The sequence below is a fragment of the Aedes albopictus genome, chromosome 2, assembly GCF_035046485.1.
Source record: "Aedes albopictus strain Foshan chromosome 2, AalbF5, whole genome shotgun sequence".
Lineage (NCBI taxonomy): Eukaryota > Metazoa > Arthropoda > Insecta > Diptera > Culicidae > Aedes > Aedes albopictus.
This window is the reverse complement of record NC_085137.1, coordinates 451247963-451269265: the sequence shown is the minus strand read 5'-3', so window position 1 is coordinate 451269265 and position 21303 is coordinate 451247963. Positions and strand designations below refer to the sequence as shown.

Here is a 21303-nt window from a genome sequence, read left to right as displayed (position 1 = left end):
TCGATTTCAACACCGTCGATATAAATTCGGGGTGTCGGGCGCGGAGATTCCTCCCTGGAGCCCTTTGTGTCCCTGATACTCGTACTACGCACATCACTGGGATTAACACAGAAGACCGAAACACGAAAGGCCGAACCACGAAAGGCCGAATCGCAAAAGGCCGAAACCAGTGTAACTACCACAAAAGGCCGAAAGCACAAAAGGCCGAATCACGAAAGGCCGAATGTAACAAAAGGCCGAAGGTAACGGAAGGCCGAAGGTAACGAAAGGCCGAATTTAACAAAAGGCTGAAAGTAACGAAAGGCCGAATGACGAAAGACGCATATTAACTCGATTTCCGTTTAGTTAAATGCTCTATTACTTAAAAAAATGTATATAGGGATTGTTTAGGGGCAAACGTCTTGAAATCCCGCTTCAAAAGTGCATCAGAACTTCAAACGCACAAATCGCAAGAAGCAAGCTTCAAATAACAGTGCATTTGATTATTCTGCTCTTGCTCACTTGTAATAAGCTTAAAATAAGAAGATCAGATGCGCTGGTTTTGTTCACGAAGAGATGTGTGCGCTCGAAATCGTGAGTAGGTGCCAAAGTCGGCCATTGTGGCGGCCATTTTGGGATTCTAACAAGTCTGTCCTTAAGTAGTTTATAACCTCAAATTGAATAGTTGTAAATTTTTAGTAGTTCCACTCCAATGTCAAATGTATATAAATGCCGCATGGAGGATTGAGGAACTGAGGCGGCAGAAGGCCGCCGAAGTATCCGATATCTGATGCACCGTAATTGCATCGATTCGAATTCCAGCAAAACAGTAGTTTCAATAGTATGCTAGGTATAATGCGAACAGAAGTTGTTATCTTTTTTTAGGTCCGACGAGCGTTAGCGAGTGCGGACAGCAAGCGTTTCCCCGATATATAGCAAACGTAGTTGTTCGGCCAGCTATTTGCCCTTTCTATCATTATGTGCTGCCGTTAAAAGCATATTATGCCAAGTTCTGTAATATCACTACACACCAAACGCTTTCAGCAATATTTTGCTGAATTTTGCCGAGCTGAAGGGTTCAGCAAAATTTTTTGCTGAACTTTCGGCAAAGTTTGCTGAATTTCAGCAAAACGTTACTGGTGATCAGCAGAGTTTACTGAACAAATCAGCAAAATTTTGCTGAATTTCAGCAAAATGTTTACTGAAACCTTCAGCTCGGCAAAATTCAGCAAAATTTTGCTGAAACTCTCAATCGATTTTTGGTGTGTATACATGTCTCATTTGTAGACAAGAGTTGAATGACTACTTTTGTAATTAGGCCTTTCGTTACATTCGGCCTTTCGTTTCATTCGGCATTTCGTTACATTCGGCCTTTCGTTACCTTCGGCCTTTTGTTACCTTCGGCCTTTCGTTCCCTTCGGCCTTTAGTGATTCGGCCTTTTGTTACCTTCGGCCTTTCGTGCCTTCGGCCTTTTGTGATTCGGCCTTTCGTGATTCGGCCTTTCGTAGTAGTCCCACATCACTCGATCCATCGTCCCTTGGTCAATCGTATAAGTTTATCCGGGAATCCGTATTCATGCATAATCTGCCATAGATGGTCTCGATCGATTGTATCATACGCCAATTTGAAATCGATGAACAAGTGATGCGTGGGCACGTTGTATTCGCGGCATTTCTGCAACACCTGGCGGATGGCGAACTTCTGGTCCGTTGAAGCGCGTTCACCCATGAGTCCAGCATGTTATTGCCCCACAAATTCTCTTGCAATCGGTGATAGACGGCGGCATAAAATTTGGGAGAGTATCTTTTAGGCAGCGCTCAGTAGTGTGATCGCGCGATAGTTCCCGCAATCTAATTTGTCGCCCTTTTTGTAGGTGGGACACACAATACCTTCCATCCATTCCTCCGGTAATACTTCCTCCTCCCAAATCTTGGTATAGACCCAGTGTAGTACCAGTGCTTCTTCATTGTATTTTAGAAGCTCGCTCGGTAGTTTATCTGCTCCAGCGGCTTTGTTGTTTTTCAACCGGCCAACCTCCTCCTCAATCTTTTCTAGGTTAGGGGCCGGAAATCTTTCGTCCGGCGCACGTACTCCTAGATCAGTTACCACGCCACCTTCGGTGCTTGCAACGTCGCCATTGAGGTGCTCATCGTAATGCTGCCGACACCTCTCGAGTATCGAATCACCTTTCACTCGCTCGTGAGAAGATTCTCGTGATTGTCTCAACACATGTCGGCTTGTGGCACAAAGCCTCTGCGCGAGCGGTTTAGCTCAGCTTCTCGTAGAACTTCCGTGTCCTTAGTGCGGTACAGCTCTTCCAACGCTTCGCGATCTCGTTCGTGCTGCTGGCGCTCCTTTCTTCGGAAGACTGAATTCTGCCTGCTCCGCGCCTGTCTATAACGTGCCTCATTCGCCCTCGTACGGTGTTATAACATTCTCGCCCATGTTGCATTCTTCTCGTTTTTCAACTTTTCACATTCACCGTCGTACCAGTCGTTTCTGTGATTCGGAGTTGCGAAGCCTAGTGCTGCAGCCGAGGTACTACCTATGGTGGATCGGATGTCTCTCCAGTCATCTTCAAGTGTAGCTGCGCCAAGCTGCTCTTTCGTTGGTAGGGCCACCGCTAACTGCTGCGCGTAGTCTTGAGCCACTTCTACGTTACGCAGCTTTTGAGCTGCGTCGTTCGATCTTTCAATCATTTTTCGTCGCTGGATTCGGTTCTATGGGTTTGGTTCGTATTTCTCACTTGTTGCCTTTCCGTTCCAGAGCAGGACACAACCCCCTAACTTTCCGAAGAAACATAGTGCATAGCAGATCTTCGAGTTTTTTAGTACTCGTACAGATGCTATAGTGAGCCGCTCTCTTAACTTGGAGAACAGACGCTACGATCAAATTTCCCACCAATATTTCGCAAGGTTGCTCGTAGTCTTCAAGTTCGAGAAGGTAGCGATAATAGTAATTGATAAGAGGCCATGAACTACTCACTTCGGGTAAAACATAGAACAATACATTACAACAAAAAACTATTAAAAAACAACACGCGATTCAGTTTATGTTGCATTTGCATAGTTCACATTCTGCCATACCTTTACAGATTCCACCGGAACAATGTCTGCTAACGCTGGACTTTATCGACTGGGACATTCACAAGGCCATCAAACTGTGCAAGCTGCAGAACATCCTTTCCGCGTGTAACCTTTCGCTACAGGAAAGCCGCGAAGCGCTGGAAAACTACGAATGGGATCTTCACACCACGGCACTAAAACTGAAAACGCACAAATAATCGTTGAACTCGTTGATCACTACGCTACTGGACAGTGACTCCCATCCAACCCAAACCGAACAACCGAACAGCATCAATCAAACCAATCCAAAAGTCTTCCCTCAGTGCAACACAGAACAAATAAGTATTATCCATAGCAGCCTCTCTTTTATCTTGTTTTTTTAAGGCTCGTTTACTTTATACAGTGTAGTTTACCAGTTATACTTGTAAATCCTAAAGAAACGTAAAGCTCAAATTTCTGAAACGAAACAATTTCCAGTGCAGCTGCATTTCATGTTTTTTTTAGCAAAAATAACGATTTTTATCAGTTTTTTTACAACATTCTTCGAATAATTGCCAAAATAGTTAATTAAGTGTCCTTAAGAGTCAAACGTTTGTCGAATATACTCGTACATTTTCGAATGTTATAAATGTTTTAATATTACGACCAATGTGTTTTCTATGTAGAGAAAGAAATATCCCTGCCGGATTTGCAGCTATCGAACGGAATCCTTAGATTAGCTCTGTTTAGATTAAATTAATTGATTGATCTAAACTGGTATAGTTCTGCTACGTGATTTATAAATGGCCCCTAAATACAAAATAAAAGCCATTCCCGAAACGGCTAATAGTAATATGAAACGAGCTCACCAAATTATCTCGAAAAGACTTTTTACGACCATCGATCCCCTGATTGGGACACCACAAAAACGAATGAACGCGCGATTTCTACTGGTAGATGTCTAACCACGTTGCACTAATCTGTCTGTAGACATCTCTTCTCCTCAGCCCTGCCGTAAGGATTTCGAGAAATTCCACCATTTCCAAAACATCTTCAAGTGCAACAAAACCAGCAACAAATCATTATTCACAATTTAATCATACCTGTGGCCTCGTAGAACCCGTTGCACGCCGTCGAAAACCGCTGCGACAGGTGAATCTCGGTAACCGTCTGCACACCGAAATCGAAATCGCCAAACTCGCGTAAAATTTCCGTCGCATCGAACCGCTCCCGGCGGTGCCGCTGGTGACGGTGATGCTTTTTGTCATCGCCACCTGCTTCATCGCCGCTGCTGTGCGCCTTGTGCCGGCCAAAGGTCGAATTGATCAGCGTTGCGTGCAGCTTAACGTGGTCGTACTCCCGCTTGATTAACCCATTCGCGATGAAATACTCCATCAGCTGGTCGGCGATACGCTGAAGCGGTTCCGATTCCACCTTTGCGTACAGGACATCCACCGAGCTGGGATCGTCGTTCATGTAGGCCAACCCGCGCAGGTGCACTTCGATGGGACCAAATTCGGCCAGGGTTATTCTGCGAAATAAGACTTTTCTGTAGTTTTGTGTGGACTTACCCTGTTTGGCATATCCTTTTCGAAGTAACATTATTTAGTCAAGTAGAATAGAAGAGGTTCTTAAAACCATCATAAAACCAAAATAAAAGGTATTAGATTTTATGACGGTTCTTAAAACCTCTACAAGACTAATGGATCAATGAAGCAAACTTTTCTATCATTCACCGCATGTAAACAAAGGCGCCACCGTATATGGACATTAGCATTGTGACAGCAGTGGAGTTATGTCAAACACACAAGGCTACGGTAGCGCTATCTGTTTATTCCATAGCGGCCGTTCTAGTTATTTTGGCGATCCATTGGTGTCATCGAAATGTTGCTTGGGTTTCATATGATTCTGCACCGTAGAATTTTCATGTGGAACAATGCCAAACAACTGTTATGCTAAATAATGACTTCTTTCAAACAACTGTATGCTAGCTAAATGGCAAGCAGTTTACATAACAAAAACGGTGCCTTACTTAATGATCGACTCCCGGCAGTCCTGCAGCAGCTGAGCCGCGTGCGCCCGATCCACGTTGTCCATCAGACTCATCATGCACAGCGTCAGGTGCAGCTTTTCCGGCTTCTGGAACAGTGATTCGTCCAAATGGAATCCGCTGGGCAGTTCGGTGAGGACCTTCTCCCGAAATTTAATATAGTTCGACTTGATCTCGTCCGATGTCATCGGGATCGACAGGAAATGGGTGAAATGCTGCTTGTTACGTGCTGCCAGTACAATCAGTTCGATACGTTGGCGACAGGCGGTTACGGCTTTGGCGGACGTACCCTTGACGACCACATCCCCTTCGGTGCCCTGTTTCGGTACGACGATCTGCGTTTTGGTTTCCGCTTCAATGCGGCGGCGGGTCGTTCCCTTGTTGCCAATGATTATCGAAAAGAAGGCTCTGTTGGTCAAGAAAAGATGTTTAGCAATGTCTGGATACCGAATTGGCGACCACAAGTATAGGTATCAACTTACGATGGAACATGAAAGGATGTCTGAAGTTTGCCACCTTCAATTTGTTGAATATCGTAGTCAAGTTCACGATCATCTTCCTCGTAAAGGTCTGAAGAGAAAATAATATAGCACAAGCAAAGAAAAATGAAATGGTTAGTTTTAAAGTAACATTCGCTAACAGTTTCTGAAAAAATATTAATCTTTCTTAAGTAATTCTCGCTCACAATGTAAAGTACACTGACCCCACATGTATGAATCATCTAAGGGTTTCTGTATCATAAAAATAATGATACAGAAGAAAATAAACCATATATTTCAATGTAGTCAAAACCAAACAGTAGGAGTATGTCTATACTTCTAATTCGTGAACACTTTGCTTTGGTGATGTCGAGGGTTACGATTTCACAGTGTTCTCCCTTGCTTGCCGCAGTTGATATTATTTCGTCCAACTCGGCAAAATAGTGTGCTGTCCCTTTTCCTTTCCTAAAAGCGAATTGTCGGTTGTGGGGGCATCCATGATCTTCCGGGTGCGTAACTAGTCGGTGGTTCAATTCTTTACATTCACGTCTTATTATTTTAAAAGAAACGACAAGTGATCCCGACGGGAGATGTTATTCAATCCCAACGGACCCTGGCGCATGTTTGGTGATATGAGTTATGTACGCTCCAAGTGAGTGAACGATAACTTCCGCGGAGCAAACTGGGTTTATTCGTGAGTGATCTGAATGCATTATTGCATGCAAGTAATGAAATATACTGCTGTTCGTTCTAAATGATATTGACTCTATATTGCTATTCGTTTAGCTTAGTTTACTCATGTGATAACATAATTTATTGGTTCTCTATCGAACACCGCTACAAAATATCAAAGAGCATCAAAAAAGCCTATTTCTCCCTGTTTCTCTTTTTTTCTCTTACTCTCCCACTCTCATACACCCTTAAATGAAACAACACAGCGCACGAGTAACTTTCACGCAGGGAGCAAAAAGACAAAAGATTTTTCACGCAGATTTGTGTAACACCGGATCAGCACATTTTTTGTGTTGATCCGGTGTTACACAAATCTGCGTGAAAATTATTTTGTCTTTTCGGTCGCTGCGTGAAAGTTACTCGTTGCGCTGTGTACATCGAGTTCTGCGTGTACGCTGTAATTCACTCGAAGGAACTCCTGAAAGTCACAAATGAAATCACGTTTAGAATCACTGACAGGATCCTTAAGGAAATCACGGAAGGAATACCGGATGGAAGCTCGGCAGGACTCCCTGAAAAAATAATTGAAGAAATCCCGGGAGGAATATCAAACAGGAAGAATCTTTAGGAACCCCGGCAGGAATCCTGGCACGAATACCTAAACGAATCCTGCAAGATTCCCAAGATTAACAGGAATCTTTGAAAGAATACAAGTTAGAATCCCTGGAGCAATCCTACACAGCCAATCGCGTTCGGTAATTTTTAACGAAATCTCAACCGCTGAGCGTTCGGTAATGAATTTTTAACGAAATTCTGTAAAAAAATAACAAATTTCGGTAAAATGTTATCGTTTATCTGTCAAACTCTGACGAACTTCGGTAAAAGTTGCTACCTTTACCGATTTTTTCCTGTAAAACAAACTTAACGATTGAGATTTCGGTAAAACATTACCGAAGTCGGTGATTTTTTCTAACTGTGTAGCAGGAACAACTAAAGGAAGCTTTTACGATTTCCCGGAAGGGATATTTGAAGGAACTTCAGCAGTAATGCCTAGAAGAATGCTGACTAAAACACTTGAAAGAAAAAATTTAAGATTTTTAAAGCAGTTCCGGTAGAAATCCACGAAGGAATCCTGGGAGGCATATGTGGTACGAATCCTGAGAAGAAGAATCTGGTACGAAATGCTGACAGGCTGAAAGCTTGGTAGGATTCGTTTAAATAATCACAGAAGAAATCCCGGGAGGAATTACTGTATAAATCGCGAGAGGAATGCCTAGGCCTATAAAAACTCCCGAGAAGCCAGCAAGGATCCCAACACGTATACCTGAAATAATTCCACTAGAATTTTCTGAATATATTTCGACATAACTCTTTGAAGGTATACTATCCCAAGTAACAATTTGAAGTCATAGATAAGCATGCATGCTGTATTATTGCTTATTTGTAACAATCTTAGTTGAATAAAAATATATGTGGAATAATATGCCAAAATGATATTATTTTCATTGTAAATAAGCCATAATAGAATATTCAGCACTTACGCGAACAACGATTTAAGTATAATTATAACAACAATCAGCAATTTGTTTGTTTGATACGTCTATGTAAGCTTAAATGTTAGCTGAATAAGATTTTTTTCTACATGTTAAACAACTTATATTCCACAGTTTTCAATAGCTGATTATTGTTGTTTATATAAGTCGAACAAATGCTTTTGATTTAAATTACTTCGGCTATTATGGCTAAGTTCAATAATGGCTTAATAGGGAGCTACATAAACGAAATTTTAATTTATTTGTTCGATTATCACCCTTCAATTGAACAACAAGCTCAGGTAATAAAGCAGTTTTTCAGTATTAAATTTAAGATGCCATTTGTTGCACACTGATGCAAAAAAAATTAAACATTTGCTAATTTTCGTAGCAATTTCAAAGTTTTTAGCACTAATCGGTCGCGGGTCGAGTCGGTTCCGAATTTTTGCTTTCCATCGCGCTGCAGTGTGAACGAGAAAGCATAAAATCGACGCGGTTGAATTCAGTGTGCGGTGGACGCGTCGTGGATCGAGTCGGTTCCGAATTTTTCGCTTCCCGTCGGCGCTAGTTCCCAATACACTTTATAATAAATATTTTTTTCTTTTTTTTTTTGCATTTACACAAAAGAGTGAAAAGTGTTAGTTCGGGCTCGCCGATCGAGGAAAAAAATCCGGGCGCCGACAAGTGAGTCGCGTTCAGTGTATTTCTGTGTGGAATAGACTAAAGGTTTCTGCTCTCTAGTGGAGTGGAGACGCGCGATAGAATTTTCTTTTTGACTAGTTTTTGCGTCGAAAAGTGGTCGGTTGTAAACGGCAGTTTGTGTATATTGATCCATTGTCAAATCATATCACCAACCATAGGTGACTCCCGGACTGACAATGTAGGGTGGGGCGGGGCAAGATGGGTCGCATAAGGATGGATCACCATAACTTCGTAAATACAAATCGGGTTGGTTTGCATTCGCCCGCTACTCTTTAATACACTAGTTAGCTATGCTAAAAGTCGATAAAAAGTTCATTAAATACAAAATATGATGTTAAACAAGCAGTTTTAAAAAGTGATCGATTTTGTGCCGTAAAAAAAGTGCGGGGCAAGATGGGTCACCTTTTAAGTAATTAACATTTTCTCAACGAAAAACGTCAAAATATAAGATTTGTTCCGCATTCAAATATGCTCCATATCCATACTGAGTAAACAAGAGCTACTAGTAAACATTTTATAAATTTATTTGGAATATAAAAAACTTTACGATTTGAGTGGTCCTGAGGCGACTTGAAAATCGATGTTTTTACTAAAAAATTATCATAATTTTATGTTATAATTTTGAGCGTTTATTCCGCTTGATTGAAGTCATTTATGAGATAGTCTTGTAATAAAAAATAAATATCTTTTGAATGCTCCAAAAATACGTTCAAAACTGAAGGTGACCCATCTTGCCCCGCGGCCGTTTATATGGAGAATATATGGAATGTATCGCATAAGAAAAATGGCAAAAAACCATTTTATTTTGTATTTCCAATGAGAGTGAATAATTTTTCAATCAATGCCCCAAACTTTTGTATATTCATGCTGGTCATCTAACAAAATTATTAACATAATCAAAACATGAGTAATGCGCCCGAAAATGGCACTGACCCATCTTGCCCCGCGACCCATCTTGCCCCGCCCCACCCTACCTTACCCTACTAACAAAAAATCCTTCCTGAGACAAACGTGGAGATGCAGCGATTCGCGGTCTTTTTAACAACGTTTGTCTTACTAACATTCCCTCCCTTCCTCGATGACCGTAAGGACGTGGCCGGCGCCGTTATTGACCTTAATAAAGTTGAGAGCTCTCGAACTGTGTACATTGAGAATAGTGAGCTAGTCCCAATCCCTATTCATTGGTTCCTTGTGCAATTTCGATTGCTCTGGTCAATCACGGAGTAGCAACTACGAATTGTGCGGTCATCTATGCTCATGCTCATGCTCAATTTCAAAGTTTGTAGCACTAATCATTTTTTTTATCAAAAACTTTTCAAACCTTCCATAAATCCTAATGTGTAATAACCTTTCACTGCTTTGAAAAGATGTTTCGCTCTGAGCAACCCTTTTATCAATTCCAAGATGGCGCAGACGGTAAGTTTTCAAATTAAGGAAACTTTTAGAAAAGTTGGTGTGTTATAAATGAGAAAAAATGAAACAGAATCAGCAAAAATGTATCAGCATATAAATTCATTTTTGTCATTATGACTGAATACAAGTTTAATAAGGTGCTGATTTAACTAGGTTTCTACAGACAGTAAAGCTAGTATCGCGGTAGCCGAGAATATTGCTTAACAAATTCTCCAGTTTTACTTTAATATCGCCTGATTACAAGCTGTGATTGGATATTGTTAAATTGTTGTTCTATATGTACAATGTCGAACAATATTGTCGTTGCGACGTTAGTTAAATGAGTGATTGTTCCTTGGGTAGGATGAGTCTGTGAAGTAATTCCAGCAGAAATCCATAAAAGAATGCTGGATAAAATTTATGAAAGAATCCTTTCAGGATTTTCTATAACAATTCTGGCAGAAATCCCTGAAGGAATTCCGTAAAAAATATATTTCGAAATGGCATCGAATATAGTTTTTTAACTTCTACTCATCAATCCCGATTGATAGATACCCATATTGCATGGTATCATAGCTCAAACTACCAATTTTTGTGGCCGCCATCTTGGATATGATCCGCCATGTTGGATTTCAAAATGGCGTTAAATATTGATTTTTAACTTCTACTCATCGAGCCCAATCGATAGATACCCATATTTCATAGTATCCAAAGCAGCATTACCGTTAAATAGCATACATATTACATTCTGGAGTTTTGGCCGCTATCTTGAATTATAATACCCCTACAACCACCTCCACATTCTAAGGATTGTGTATGCCAAATTTGATTGAAATTGCTTGACGCATTCCATAGTTATGCCGGAACATACACACATATTATACATCCATACATACATATAAATATAGAAATAGTAGATAAACATATAAATATACAAGCATTATAACATACAATTATACATACATAGACTTTTGATTTTGTAAAAAAAAACATTGAATGAAGTGGAAATAAATAATGAAGTGAAAAAAACATAGACTTTTGTAATGTATTGATTAACAACTCTGCCGAAGTAATGAACTATAAATTTATTAACCATTTGTAAGATTCCATATTTCTTTCGCATTCTGGAGATATGCACATATCTCAGGTTGTAATACATTACCGGTAGTGATCTTTGTAAATTTTGATCACCGCTCGCGACCGGACATACCTTCTTCAACGTAGGGTTTGCTTTCCTCGCCCGGCTGTTCGCACACAAAATCCAGACTCGTTTGGTTCACCCGGTAGCACCGAGTGCCAATCCACATCAACTGCGGTGCCATCACATCCATCCCACCGATTAGATACTTTACTGTTCACTTGTTGAAACTTTTAGTAAGCTTTTGCTGTTTAAATTTTATTTAATAAAGTGCACTAGAATTTCTACGCAGTGAAACGTAAAACCTTATGCGAACAAAACAACACACTGCTGTCACCTCTGTCAGTCTTTCCACCCGCTTTACCACCCACCCCATCACCCTTTTCTACCCCATCAATCACCCAACTCAACAAACAAGAGCCAACCCCACTTCACCACCCACGATTTGTTTACATTACTGTTTGGCATCTTCCTCCCCCTGACCACAGCACCGCAGCAGAACGCAGGCGATCAAAACGTCAAATTTTCCCGTTTTACATAACGCAATGCAATAAATACGGTTCCGATTTGTGCGCAGGAAATCGTCAGGAATTTGTGGCTTATTTTGCAAACTCTTTGCTGGAACCGACAGGCTAATCACCCGAAAAACGAACCATGCTGAGTTCCCTATCCGGAAGAGTCTCCGGGGTAAGTAATTTGATCAAGCGGGTCTAGAGTACATGCTCTCGAATCAATGTTTACGTTTTCTATCTCCCGGTAGCTCTCCTTCGACCTAGCTCATAGCCTTTTACGAAACACTGCCATTCGCGCCTCATCCAACTGGACCACTATCAGCACAGTCAAGACAGATCGATACCCATTGAAAGTGACCTCGTCGCTAGTTCTCCGTCAGGCGCAATACTCCAGCAGTTCGCCGAATACATTTCCAGCGCATGCACCAGCCACCGATGAGGGAAAGGAAGGCTTCTTCAAGCGCTTCATCAAAAAGATGGGTTGGCTGGACAACTCCCGTGTTCGGCTGCGGATGTCCAGTTGTATCCTGTACGAATCGGTTGCGGACAGTGTCGACTACAATGAGTTCTTCACCTATTTCGAAATGCCGGATACCTTCAACACCTGGTTCCTGATCACGGAGCTGCACGTGTGGATGCTGCTGGTTCGCTCCATGGCCGAGGGCGCCGAGAAGGACGACGCCGGACGGTTCCTGCGCAATTGCATTGTGGAGGCCATGTGGAACGACGTAACGACCCGAGCGAAGCAACTGTCGGCGCACAATCCGTCGGTGGTGCGGCCGCAAATACAGCTGCTGTCGGAACAGTTCCAGGCGGCGCTGCTTGCCTACGACGAGGGAATTAGCTTCGATGATAAGGCTCTGGCTTCGGCACTGTGGAGACGGTTCTTCTCCGGTCACTGCAAGGATTATGAGAAGCTCGAGGTGCTGGTGAAGTACGTGAGAAAACAGGTGAGTAACTAGAAGGTGTTAAAACAAATTATTAGTTAAATACCTAATATACGGTTGAACTCGTTCCAGGTTGCCATGTTGGACGAGACAAATCGCTATGATTTTGCTATAAAGCCAAAGATAAAGTGGTTACCGTTGTTTGAAAAACCATCTGCTTAGAGCTTTTGAAAGGCGTGTAAATAAATACATATGATAACATCAGTCGAACATGTTTCGAATAAATTTAATGAATGTAAACAGTCTTCAATGGGGTATGTGCGCCATCAGTCATCTCACGCTCCCATATTCATCCTATTCGAAAACAAGCGATAATGGCACCGATTGATTCCGTTCTTTTTGTTTTCATGGGTGCTCACTTCTAACAAAAAATACAAAAATAAGAAACAAAACAAACAGCGCCTCGATCTTTTGTTTTTCGTAGGATGAAAATGGGAGCCACATGCTTAATAAGGGAACCAATACCCTATTTTGTGATAAATTATTCATCCAATTCAAATTTTTATTTTTATTTCAATCATCATAACTCTTTACTTCTAAACACATTCAAGATAAGCCAAACATTTATCAGAAAATAATATTTATTAATCGTCAAAATTTAATTTTATTCGTTTCAACAACGTTTAAACATTTTCGAGGTCATGAAATGTCGCCTTAGTGAGACCAAGATGAATGCTACGATGCCCGTGAAAGACACGTCTGGACAGTTACTGGCCGACCCGGCAGACCAGTTGAAACGCTTGTTCGAGCACTTTGGAAACCTTTTTCAAATGTCGGTCACGCTATCAACACCTCAGCAAGATCCGCTAAGGGTTCGACGCATTACTCGTGTCAACACCGAAGCTCCATCAGTGCAGGAGATAGAAACAGTCATCCGTACCATGAAATCGAACAGAGCCCCAGGGGTCGATCGCATATCAGATGAGATGCTCAAAGGTCACCCCGTAGTATCCGCACAACTACTGCATCAATTATTCCGCAGCATATGGAAAACCACGACATTTCCGGCCGAGTGGATACAAGGCGCCTTAGTAAAGGTGCCAAAAAAGGGTGACCTGACTGTATATGCGATAATTGGCGGGGAATCATGTTACTGTGTATTTATCACGGGGCTGCTACGGTGATCTGATTTTGTTGCCGCTTATCGTGTGCAACTAGACCTCACCAATACTAACATTCACTCAATACAGCAGCGGGAGCAAATAGATAAAAACGCACCTCGGCAAAGAAAGTTTGCGAAAAGAAATATTGTGTGTCTTTTCACATACACAGATAAAAATAATGAGATTTACACGTCATGTAAACTTCATTTTAATCATGTAAACTTAGTGTTATGATGGTTTACATGATATATCATGTAAATTTGTGTTATATGTCATGTAAACTCTCAGAGTCATGCTGAATTACATGACATGTAATGGAAGTTTACATGATATTTCAATGAACTCTACATGATATGTCATGTAAACTTCTGTGAAATCGCACGCTCCAATCATGTGCATCATATGTCCCATAATTTTACACTCTTTTTTCGATCTGTGTAGAATTAGTACTCTAATAGGAAGTTGATTTAAACACCGACACTTCAAAATTCAAAATTATTAATTAATTCCGCTTTTTCATACTCAACACATTATTGAGATCTAATCCTCGATCTAATCTGAAATAAGCGTTTTGACCCGATATACCTCGTAAAAAGGTAAACATACCTCTTTCACGATTGTGTTGGTGAACATTTTGGTTGGAGTATAAATTTATGCTCCACGTAAGGAGGCACAATCCAACCTGTCAAACTCCATAGAGAAAAAATAGGATGCCGTCTCCTAGTCCTCTGCAAAGTAATCCTTAATCGGATACAGGAGAAGATTGACGCAACTCTCCGACGGCAGCAAGCAGGATTCCGGCAGCAAGCAGGATTCTCTCTACCTGGTGTTCTTTGATACACTGAAAGGCGGGTTGCAGTAATGACAAGCATAAAAATGTTTTTAAATTTAGGGGTTGTGTGCTAGTAATGGACCCTGCGCCTATAGTGGACCCCCTACAGATAAATCCAAATATGAATGCCCAAATCAACTGATTCGAGGCAACTTCCACCGGGAGAACATCAATTACATTGTTTCACAGCAGCTCCTGACAAACAAATTGCCAAGTGGTCACAAAATTCGATTATTTTAACTATTTAATGAATGTAAACACTCAAAAGGGTCCACTATAGGGCACATTCAAGAGGGTCCACTATAGGCTCCGTCGGCAGCGTGACAGATAAGATGGAAATCAAATGGGGGGTCTAAAGACACTATATGCTAAAGACACGAAATCTGATGATTGCTGCTGGTTATGATGATTCCCGCATCATGACGATGATGCTGCCGAGCAATGCCGTTAAAGTGCGTTTGACAGGTCTCCTGCTCGATTGGAATGACATTGACAGTAAATTTGGAATTCCAATTGGAACATTTCGTGTCTTTGCATATAGTGTCTTTAGGGGGGTCCACTATAGGCGCCGAGATATGTGTAAACAATCCTATAGTGGACCCCGGTGGGGTCCATTATAGGCAACATCGATGCATATTTTCAAATGCGTATTTCACTGAAATAATTTATTATTGTTGTATGTTTGACGATCTTAACATAAAGAAGGGACATGAAACTTGTCATGAAATTCCACTTTGGAACAATCCACTGACGAAACATAGCTAAAAACCCGCAGAAGTAAATGTCGATGGCTTAGGGGGTCCACTACTAGTACCCAAACCCTACCATGGCAAAACATGATAATCGAACCACAAACGCTTCTTGTATGCGTTTTGTTTCTTCTCATATCAACCGGTTTGATAGCCGAGTGGTAGCGTGCGAGCCTGGTGATGTCAAGGTTCTTGGTTCGAATCCGGTTGCCAACAAAAACTTTTTTTAATTGAAAATCGAGTCGATGGTAAAATTGAAAACATAATTCTGTTGAATTGAAACGAAACTCAGTCTGCACAAGTTTAGTGGCGTTGTGTATTTAAATTGACCCTCAGAATAGTAATTTTCACCGCAAGCCGCCGTTCAGTGTAACGAAATAGTTTTCGACCGTCTCAACCAAGGTTTTTATATATTGTAAGGTTGAGCATGACGTTTAGATTGTAGAGAAAAGCAGAGGAAGCAAAATTTCAAAGGAATTTGAGGAGGCGGGGGATTTGTTTTCAGAATTTCTCATGGTGAAAAAATAATGGCCGCTCAGCCAGTTAAGACTATCTAAGACTATCTTAGAATATGTAAATACCTTGGTCTCAACCACGAAAACACGTGGAAAGGGGCTGTCCATTAATTACGTAAGGGTTTATAGGGGGAGGGGGGGGGGGGGGGTTGAGAAATCTTACGCGCCATACAAAAATATTTGGCTTTCCATACAAAAAATCTTACAAGGGGGGGAGGGGGTGTCGAAAATTCGCAAAAAATCCCTTACGTAATTAATGGACAGCCCCAAAGCCCTCAGGCGCAAGGGTCTCCCTGAGAAAATCATCGGCCTCATTGAAGCATATACAGAGCATTTTTGTGCATGCACAACGGTGTATTGTCCGATACCATCCGGGTCGTTGCTGGAGTGAGGCAGAGAAGTGAGACAAGGATGTATCGCAGACGTATCACTTGTATGTATGTATGTATGTACAATCCATCTCCCACTGACCGGCAGTGCTTTTATGGAAGAAAAATGTCTACGTCTATTTTTAACTTTTATCTATAGGGAACGCTCAAAAATTACGTCCAACATTTGGGGGAGGGGGGGGGGGGTGTGGTCTAGAAAAGTGTGACAGTACGTGTATAGGGTATAGGGAAATTGCGTGACAGAGGGGGGAGGGGGGGTCTAGAAATCCCGAAAAACGATGGACGTAATTTTTGAATCTTCCCAAGGGCCCATATAGCCGAGGCGGTAAACGCACGGGTATTCAGCATGACCATGCTGAGGGTGACGGGTTCGATTCCCGGTCGGTCCAGGATCTTTTCGTAAAGGAAATTTCCTTGACTTCCTTGGGCATAGAGTATCTTCGTGCCTGCCACACGATATACACATGCAAAATGGTCATTGGCAGAGGAAGCTCTCAGTTAATAACTGTGGAAGTGCTCATAGAACACTAAGCTGAGAAGCAGGCTTTGTCCCAGTGAGGACGTTACGCCAAGAAGAGGAGAGGAGGATAGACGCAAACAGTTTTAGTCCTGGAGATAGAAGGTGATAGCTCTACTGCACAACCAACGACCCATTTCAAGTATGACAGGGCTTCCACGTACACCTTGAGGTCGTTTTCTGAAACAGTAAGCCCCGCATTGATGCATCCGGATATCAATTGGATATCTGAAATACATTAACACTTCCTGAATCAAAAATTTGCATTTTAGTTTCTGGCGCGTATTTGGTACCTATGGTAAATATCCCAATCCCATGTATGAATAAAATGACGTTTTTTAATTAGAAAGATCTCATAAAGTTCTTCATAGTCTGCCGTGATGTAGTTGTATTCTTATTTCTCCAGCGGTGCAGCAACGATCGAAATAGGATTGATTTCATTGTCAGCGATTACTGGCATCACACCGAAACTCCCGAAACTACGCTGAAGAATTACACTTTCACACGCGGAAAACTGACTGGGCGGCTTTATAGGGTCAAGTGGGGTAAAATTCCATTTTTCAAACTTTCATCGTTTTCAATGATAATTAGTCTCATTTGTTAGGCTTTCAAAGTGGTAACAGCAACTAGACAATATTTGCTCGATACTTCAGCAAAAATATTCACTAAATTATTGTATTTTCATCGATTTTTGGCGACTTTAAAAACTGATTCGTAAAACGGAAGTGGTGCAAAACGACCATCTGCCGTGGGGTAAGATGCCACTTCATGAAAACATTCAAAAATTACGTCCATCAGTTTTTGGGCATTTCCGACTCCTTTTCCCCCCTCTGTCCCGCTTTTTCGTATACTCAATAAATAGAGTGTTACCCCCCTCCCCGCAAAACGATGGTCGTAATATTTGAATGACCCCTAACATGAAAAGCGTAGACATCAACAACCATGCGTCTCCATGCGTGCCTCAATCTCGTTGGAAACACTTGGCTGGTAATAAAATCACCAGAAAACCTTAATTGCAAGCACGAAAAACCGGAAGTTACCAGTTTTCATTGGGAAATCAAAAGATTTTTCGTGGGTTTCGTGGCCTAGCTTCTAGAAGAATGTTCGATGCAAACGTATCTTGACACCATTCACCAATACTAATGATCAAGTCCCATTCAGGAATGATTTTATGAGTTGGGCCATTTTACCCCATCTTGGCATTTTGGGCTCTGTTCCCCTACCGGCAAACCACCAGCGAAATCGTCGAATAAAATTCGTTTTGAGAACGCACAAAAATGACAAGCGGTTAAAGTAGACACCCGTTTGCGGCAACGCTTATTTCGTCACCCACGTGTTTTTTTTTCACTGCACTCACTGCACGGTTTGTCAAAATTCACTTTGCTTCAATATTTATTGACAATTCAGCATTCTAATCTAAGCAAAATCAACGCGTTGATAAAACTTTCCGGGTGGCGTAGTACCGACCAAACCACCAGCGGAATCGTGAAATTTGCAAAACGCGAAGAAAACGTGACAAACAAAAGAACAACACACCCGTTCGCGGCAACGCCTGCTGCGATTCTCCATCTATCGCAGACGTATCACTTGGAACAAAATGCGATAAAAATTATCGTCACGAAAACATAATCGCACAATGCTATTTAATTACGCTGTCATTCGCGAACCTACTGAGTAGATGGTAGTGAGCAAATGATTTGCGAACTACAGAATATTTGAATAATCTGTTACCAGCGCGGCGTGTGGTCAATAGACCAACTACAGTCAACTTTCGGTCGTTGGGATACATTTTAACTGGGCGCCCGTTAGGTGGGCTATAGCCCAATTAAAATGAAGTCAAACGTCAGTTGACGTGAAGCACAATTTGTCAAGGTTGGTAGCTCTGAATTTCCATTGTTACACACTCAACCCTGAATTGCCTACTCAGCACTGTTTTGACGAAAATAGAACAGCAGAACTATTTCGGTAGCTTCGCTAATCGATTTTACTAATATCGTTTTCGTTTTTGCGGCGGTGCTACACCGCTTCGTGCTACACTTTTCACTGAAAAAAACGAACATTTTCGGTGCAGTTGCGTTGGTGTGCGTGAATAAAAACCAAAATATTGACAACTTTGCAAACGCTGATTGGTGGACACGGTGCGCACCTGCTACGCTCTCGAATTATTGAGTGCAGCACTATCTTGAGCGGTGCAGAAAAAGTGCTACACCGGTGTAGCACGAAAATAAAAAACGAACGTTTTCGGTGCAAAAGCGCTACACCGGTGTAGCACCACCGCAAAAACGAAAACGACATAAGGCTCAGTACACCAACTGTCAAAACCTGGTGCAAAAGATAAACAATGCAGTGAAGCTCTGTATACAGCTGTTCTATTTTCGTCAAAAAATTACCGAACACGGTATTCCAAATTAAGTGTGTAGAGATTATTTGACAGCTGAAAACTCAGTCCTTAGTGAAAGTCTTTCACTAACTGTGCTAGGAGCTTAGTGCAACGAACGAAAGTTGACTGTATCGCATATTTGAATCAACCATTAAAAGGTGTTCGATGGGAGGCGAGTGGAGTGTGACGTCTGTTTCGCTGTGCGCAAACCATAGCATTTTCTCGTGCATGTATACATGTATTTATTGTGGATTCACCGGCTGCGGTAACTTCAGTGTAGAAGTAAGTTGTGTGTGACATAAGAAAATAAAAAAAATGTTTATCTTATTCTAAATGATGAAGTTGATTGATATATCGCAAAGAAAAATATCCTAATACTTGTACACGCCACGTGATTTTGACATAATTTCGCTGTTTTGCTTCCGGCTCGCTCAATCCACTTCGATATTCCATAATCGCATGGCCCACGCTACCATCTCTGGAAAACGGCGCGCTAAAATATCACTTTGCGCGAAAAGTGAACAGAACGACAAAGCAGACGAACGAACTTCCCCTCATCACCCATCCAGCGAGAAGCGCGCGTCAAGCGGATTTCCCCTATCGGAGATATTGTATGTTGCCTTCATAAAAAAACGCGCTGCCAACTTTCAGTCGGCATTTCTGAATCATCGCAACGAATCAAGCACCACCTCTGCTGCTGTTTGTGTTAGTGAGATCGGAGAAACGTCAGACTCCTGCTTGCTGATTGGCTGCGACGACTCTGGCGACGGTTTCATCCGCGCCGCGATGGATTCAAATCGTCGCGTTCGATAAGGGGGGAAAGCGTCAATGTGCTTAGCAAAGGGTATAAAACTGGCGGATTCGTCGTGCTCAAGCCATTCCAAAAACGAACGGCATAACGAACGGACGCAGCAGCAACCCACGCTATCAACCTTGGAGAGCGCTCACAAGCAACTCAGTTGTGCGCGAAGCATCGAAGCAACCAAGCGATAACCCCCTCGCCGCCCACCGAGCGATAGCCCTCTCGCCGCCCACCGAGCGATAGCCCTCTCGCCACCCACCGAGCGGAGAGCGCACAGCAGACCGGTTTCCCATATCGACGACACGCTTGGTGAAGCGTAGGGGAACAAAGCCCAAAATGCCAAGATGGGGTAAAATGGCCCAACTCATAAAACCATTCCTGAATGGGACTTGATCATTGCTATAGGTGAATGGTGTCAAGATATGTTTGCATCAAACATTCTTCTAGAAGCTAGGCCACCAAACCCACGGAAAATCCTTTGATTTCCCAATGAAAATTGGCAACTTCCGATTTTTCGTGCTTGCAATTAAGGTTTTCTGGTGATTTTATTACTAGCCAAGTGTTTCCAACGAGATTGAGGCACAAATGGAGACGCATGGTTGCTGATGTCTAAGCTTTCCATGTTAGGGGTCATTCAAATATTACGAGCATCGTTTTGCGGGGAGGGGGGTAACACTCCATTTATTGAGCATACGAAAAAAGCGGGGGAAAAGGAGTCGGAAATGCACAAAAACTGATGGACGTAATTTTTGAATGTTTTCATGAAGTGGCATCTTACCCCATAGCAGATGGTCGTTTTGCACCACTTCCGTTTTACGAATCAGTTTTTAAAATCGCTGAAAATCGATGAAAATGCAATAGTTTTGTGAATATTTTTGCTGAAGTATCGAGCAAATATTGTCTAGTTGCTGTTATCACTTTGGAAGCCTAACAAATGAGGCTAATTATCGTTGAAAACGATGAAAGTTTGAAAAATGGCATTTTACCCCACTTGACCCTAAAGCCAGCGGGACCAGCGGGACCTCTTCGCTCTTGCCATTCACAAAACGTACGGCAAAGCGAACGGACGTCCCACCCAGCAGCAACCCACGCTACCACCCCTTGGAAAAAGGGCGCGCGAAACAACTCAGTTGTGCGCGAGTAGCGAACGGAGCATCGGAGCAACGTGCGATTTCATCGCCTCCCACCTTTTGGAGTTTGTGCAGCGAAGCCGAAGGTACGAGCTATTGTATCCACCGCAGCCTGCCTTCCCTTACCATTCATTGTCACAAGTTTTGTGATTTCATGATAATATGGTTGGGATTGGTATACACTGCAAAAACTGCAAATATTTATTTTATGTGAAATTACACATCGATCCAATCGACCTTCCCACACATATAATTTATTACCCAAAATATAACTAACATAGTTATTATTTATGCTTTTGATTTGTTTCGCAAATCATTGGTATGTGTGATCACCCATAGCAAAAAAATATGTGTGTTCACACATAATACCAAAGTATAGCGAAACCGTGTTTGCGTCAGTGTCTGTGTCAGCCGCCGGCCCAGCTGCTGGCGATGCGC

The 21303-nt window shown here is 42.1% G+C and overlaps 4 protein-coding genes across 4 annotated transcripts in view; 3 read left to right on the top strand and 1 right to left on the bottom strand.

Annotated features, from left to right (window-relative positions):
• LOC109622112 (activated Cdc42 kinase-like) overlaps positions 1–3687 on the top strand; it is a 30325-nt gene extending 26638 nt beyond the window's left edge. The window contains exon 8 of the mRNA XM_062853885.1: positions 3075–3687. Coding sequence (XP_062709869.1) covers positions 3075–3263 — 189 coding nt within the window. The 3' untranslated portion in view covers positions 3264–3687. The remainder of the gene's footprint in view (positions 1–3074) is intronic.
• The window catches only part of LOC109398403 (uncharacterized), a 698553-nt gene that overhangs the window by 529122 nt on the left and 148128 nt on the right, over positions 1–21303 (top strand). The gene's annotated exons all lie outside the window — the stretch shown is intronic.
• Positions 4083–11333, bottom strand: LOC109419691 (activating signal cointegrator 1 complex subunit 1). Its single transcript, XM_029877617.2, has 4 exons — positions 11062–11333; positions 5557–5644; positions 5057–5482; positions 4083–4555 (listed from the first exon to the last, which is right to left on the bottom strand). Exons 1-4 carry the CDS (start codon positions 11180–11182, stop codon positions 4111–4113), a joined length of 1080 nt encoding a protein of 359 aa, XP_029733477.2. The 5' UTR covers positions 11183–11333; the 3' UTR covers positions 4083–4110.
• LOC109622114 (ubiquinol-cytochrome-c reductase complex assembly factor 1) lies at positions 11506–12652 on the top strand. The gene is made up of 3 exons (XM_020076330.3): positions 11506–11676; positions 11750–12451; positions 12521–12652. The coding sequence occupies exons 1-3, from the start codon at positions 11644–11646 to the stop codon at positions 12608–12610; spliced, it is 825 nt and encodes a 274-aa protein (XP_019931889.2). The 5' UTR covers positions 11506–11643; the 3' UTR covers positions 12611–12652.

Coding starts and splice junctions, on each gene's coding strand:
- LOC109622114 (XM_020076330.3), top strand. CDS start 11,644: ATGCTGAGTTCCCTATCCGGAAGAGTCTCCGGG. Junction 11,677..11,749: donor TATCCGGAAGAGTCTCCGGG/GTAAGTAATTTG, acceptor ATCTCCCGGTAG/CTCTCCTTCGACCTAGCTCA. Junction 12,452..12,520: donor TGAAGTACGTGAGAAAACAG/GTGAGTAACTAG, acceptor AACTCGTTCCAG/GTTGCCATGTTGGACGAGAC.
- LOC109419691 (XM_029877617.2), bottom strand. CDS start 11,182: ATGGATGTGATGGCACCGCAGTTGATGTGGATTGGCACTCGGTGCTAC. Junction 5,483..5,556: donor ACATCCTTTCATGTTCCATC/GTAAGTTGATAC, acceptor CTTGACCAACAG/AGCCTTCTTTTCGATAATCA. Junction 4,556..5,056: donor TGCCGGGAGTCGATCATTAA/GTAAGGCACCGT, acceptor CTTATTTCGCAG/AATAACCCTGGCCGAATTTG.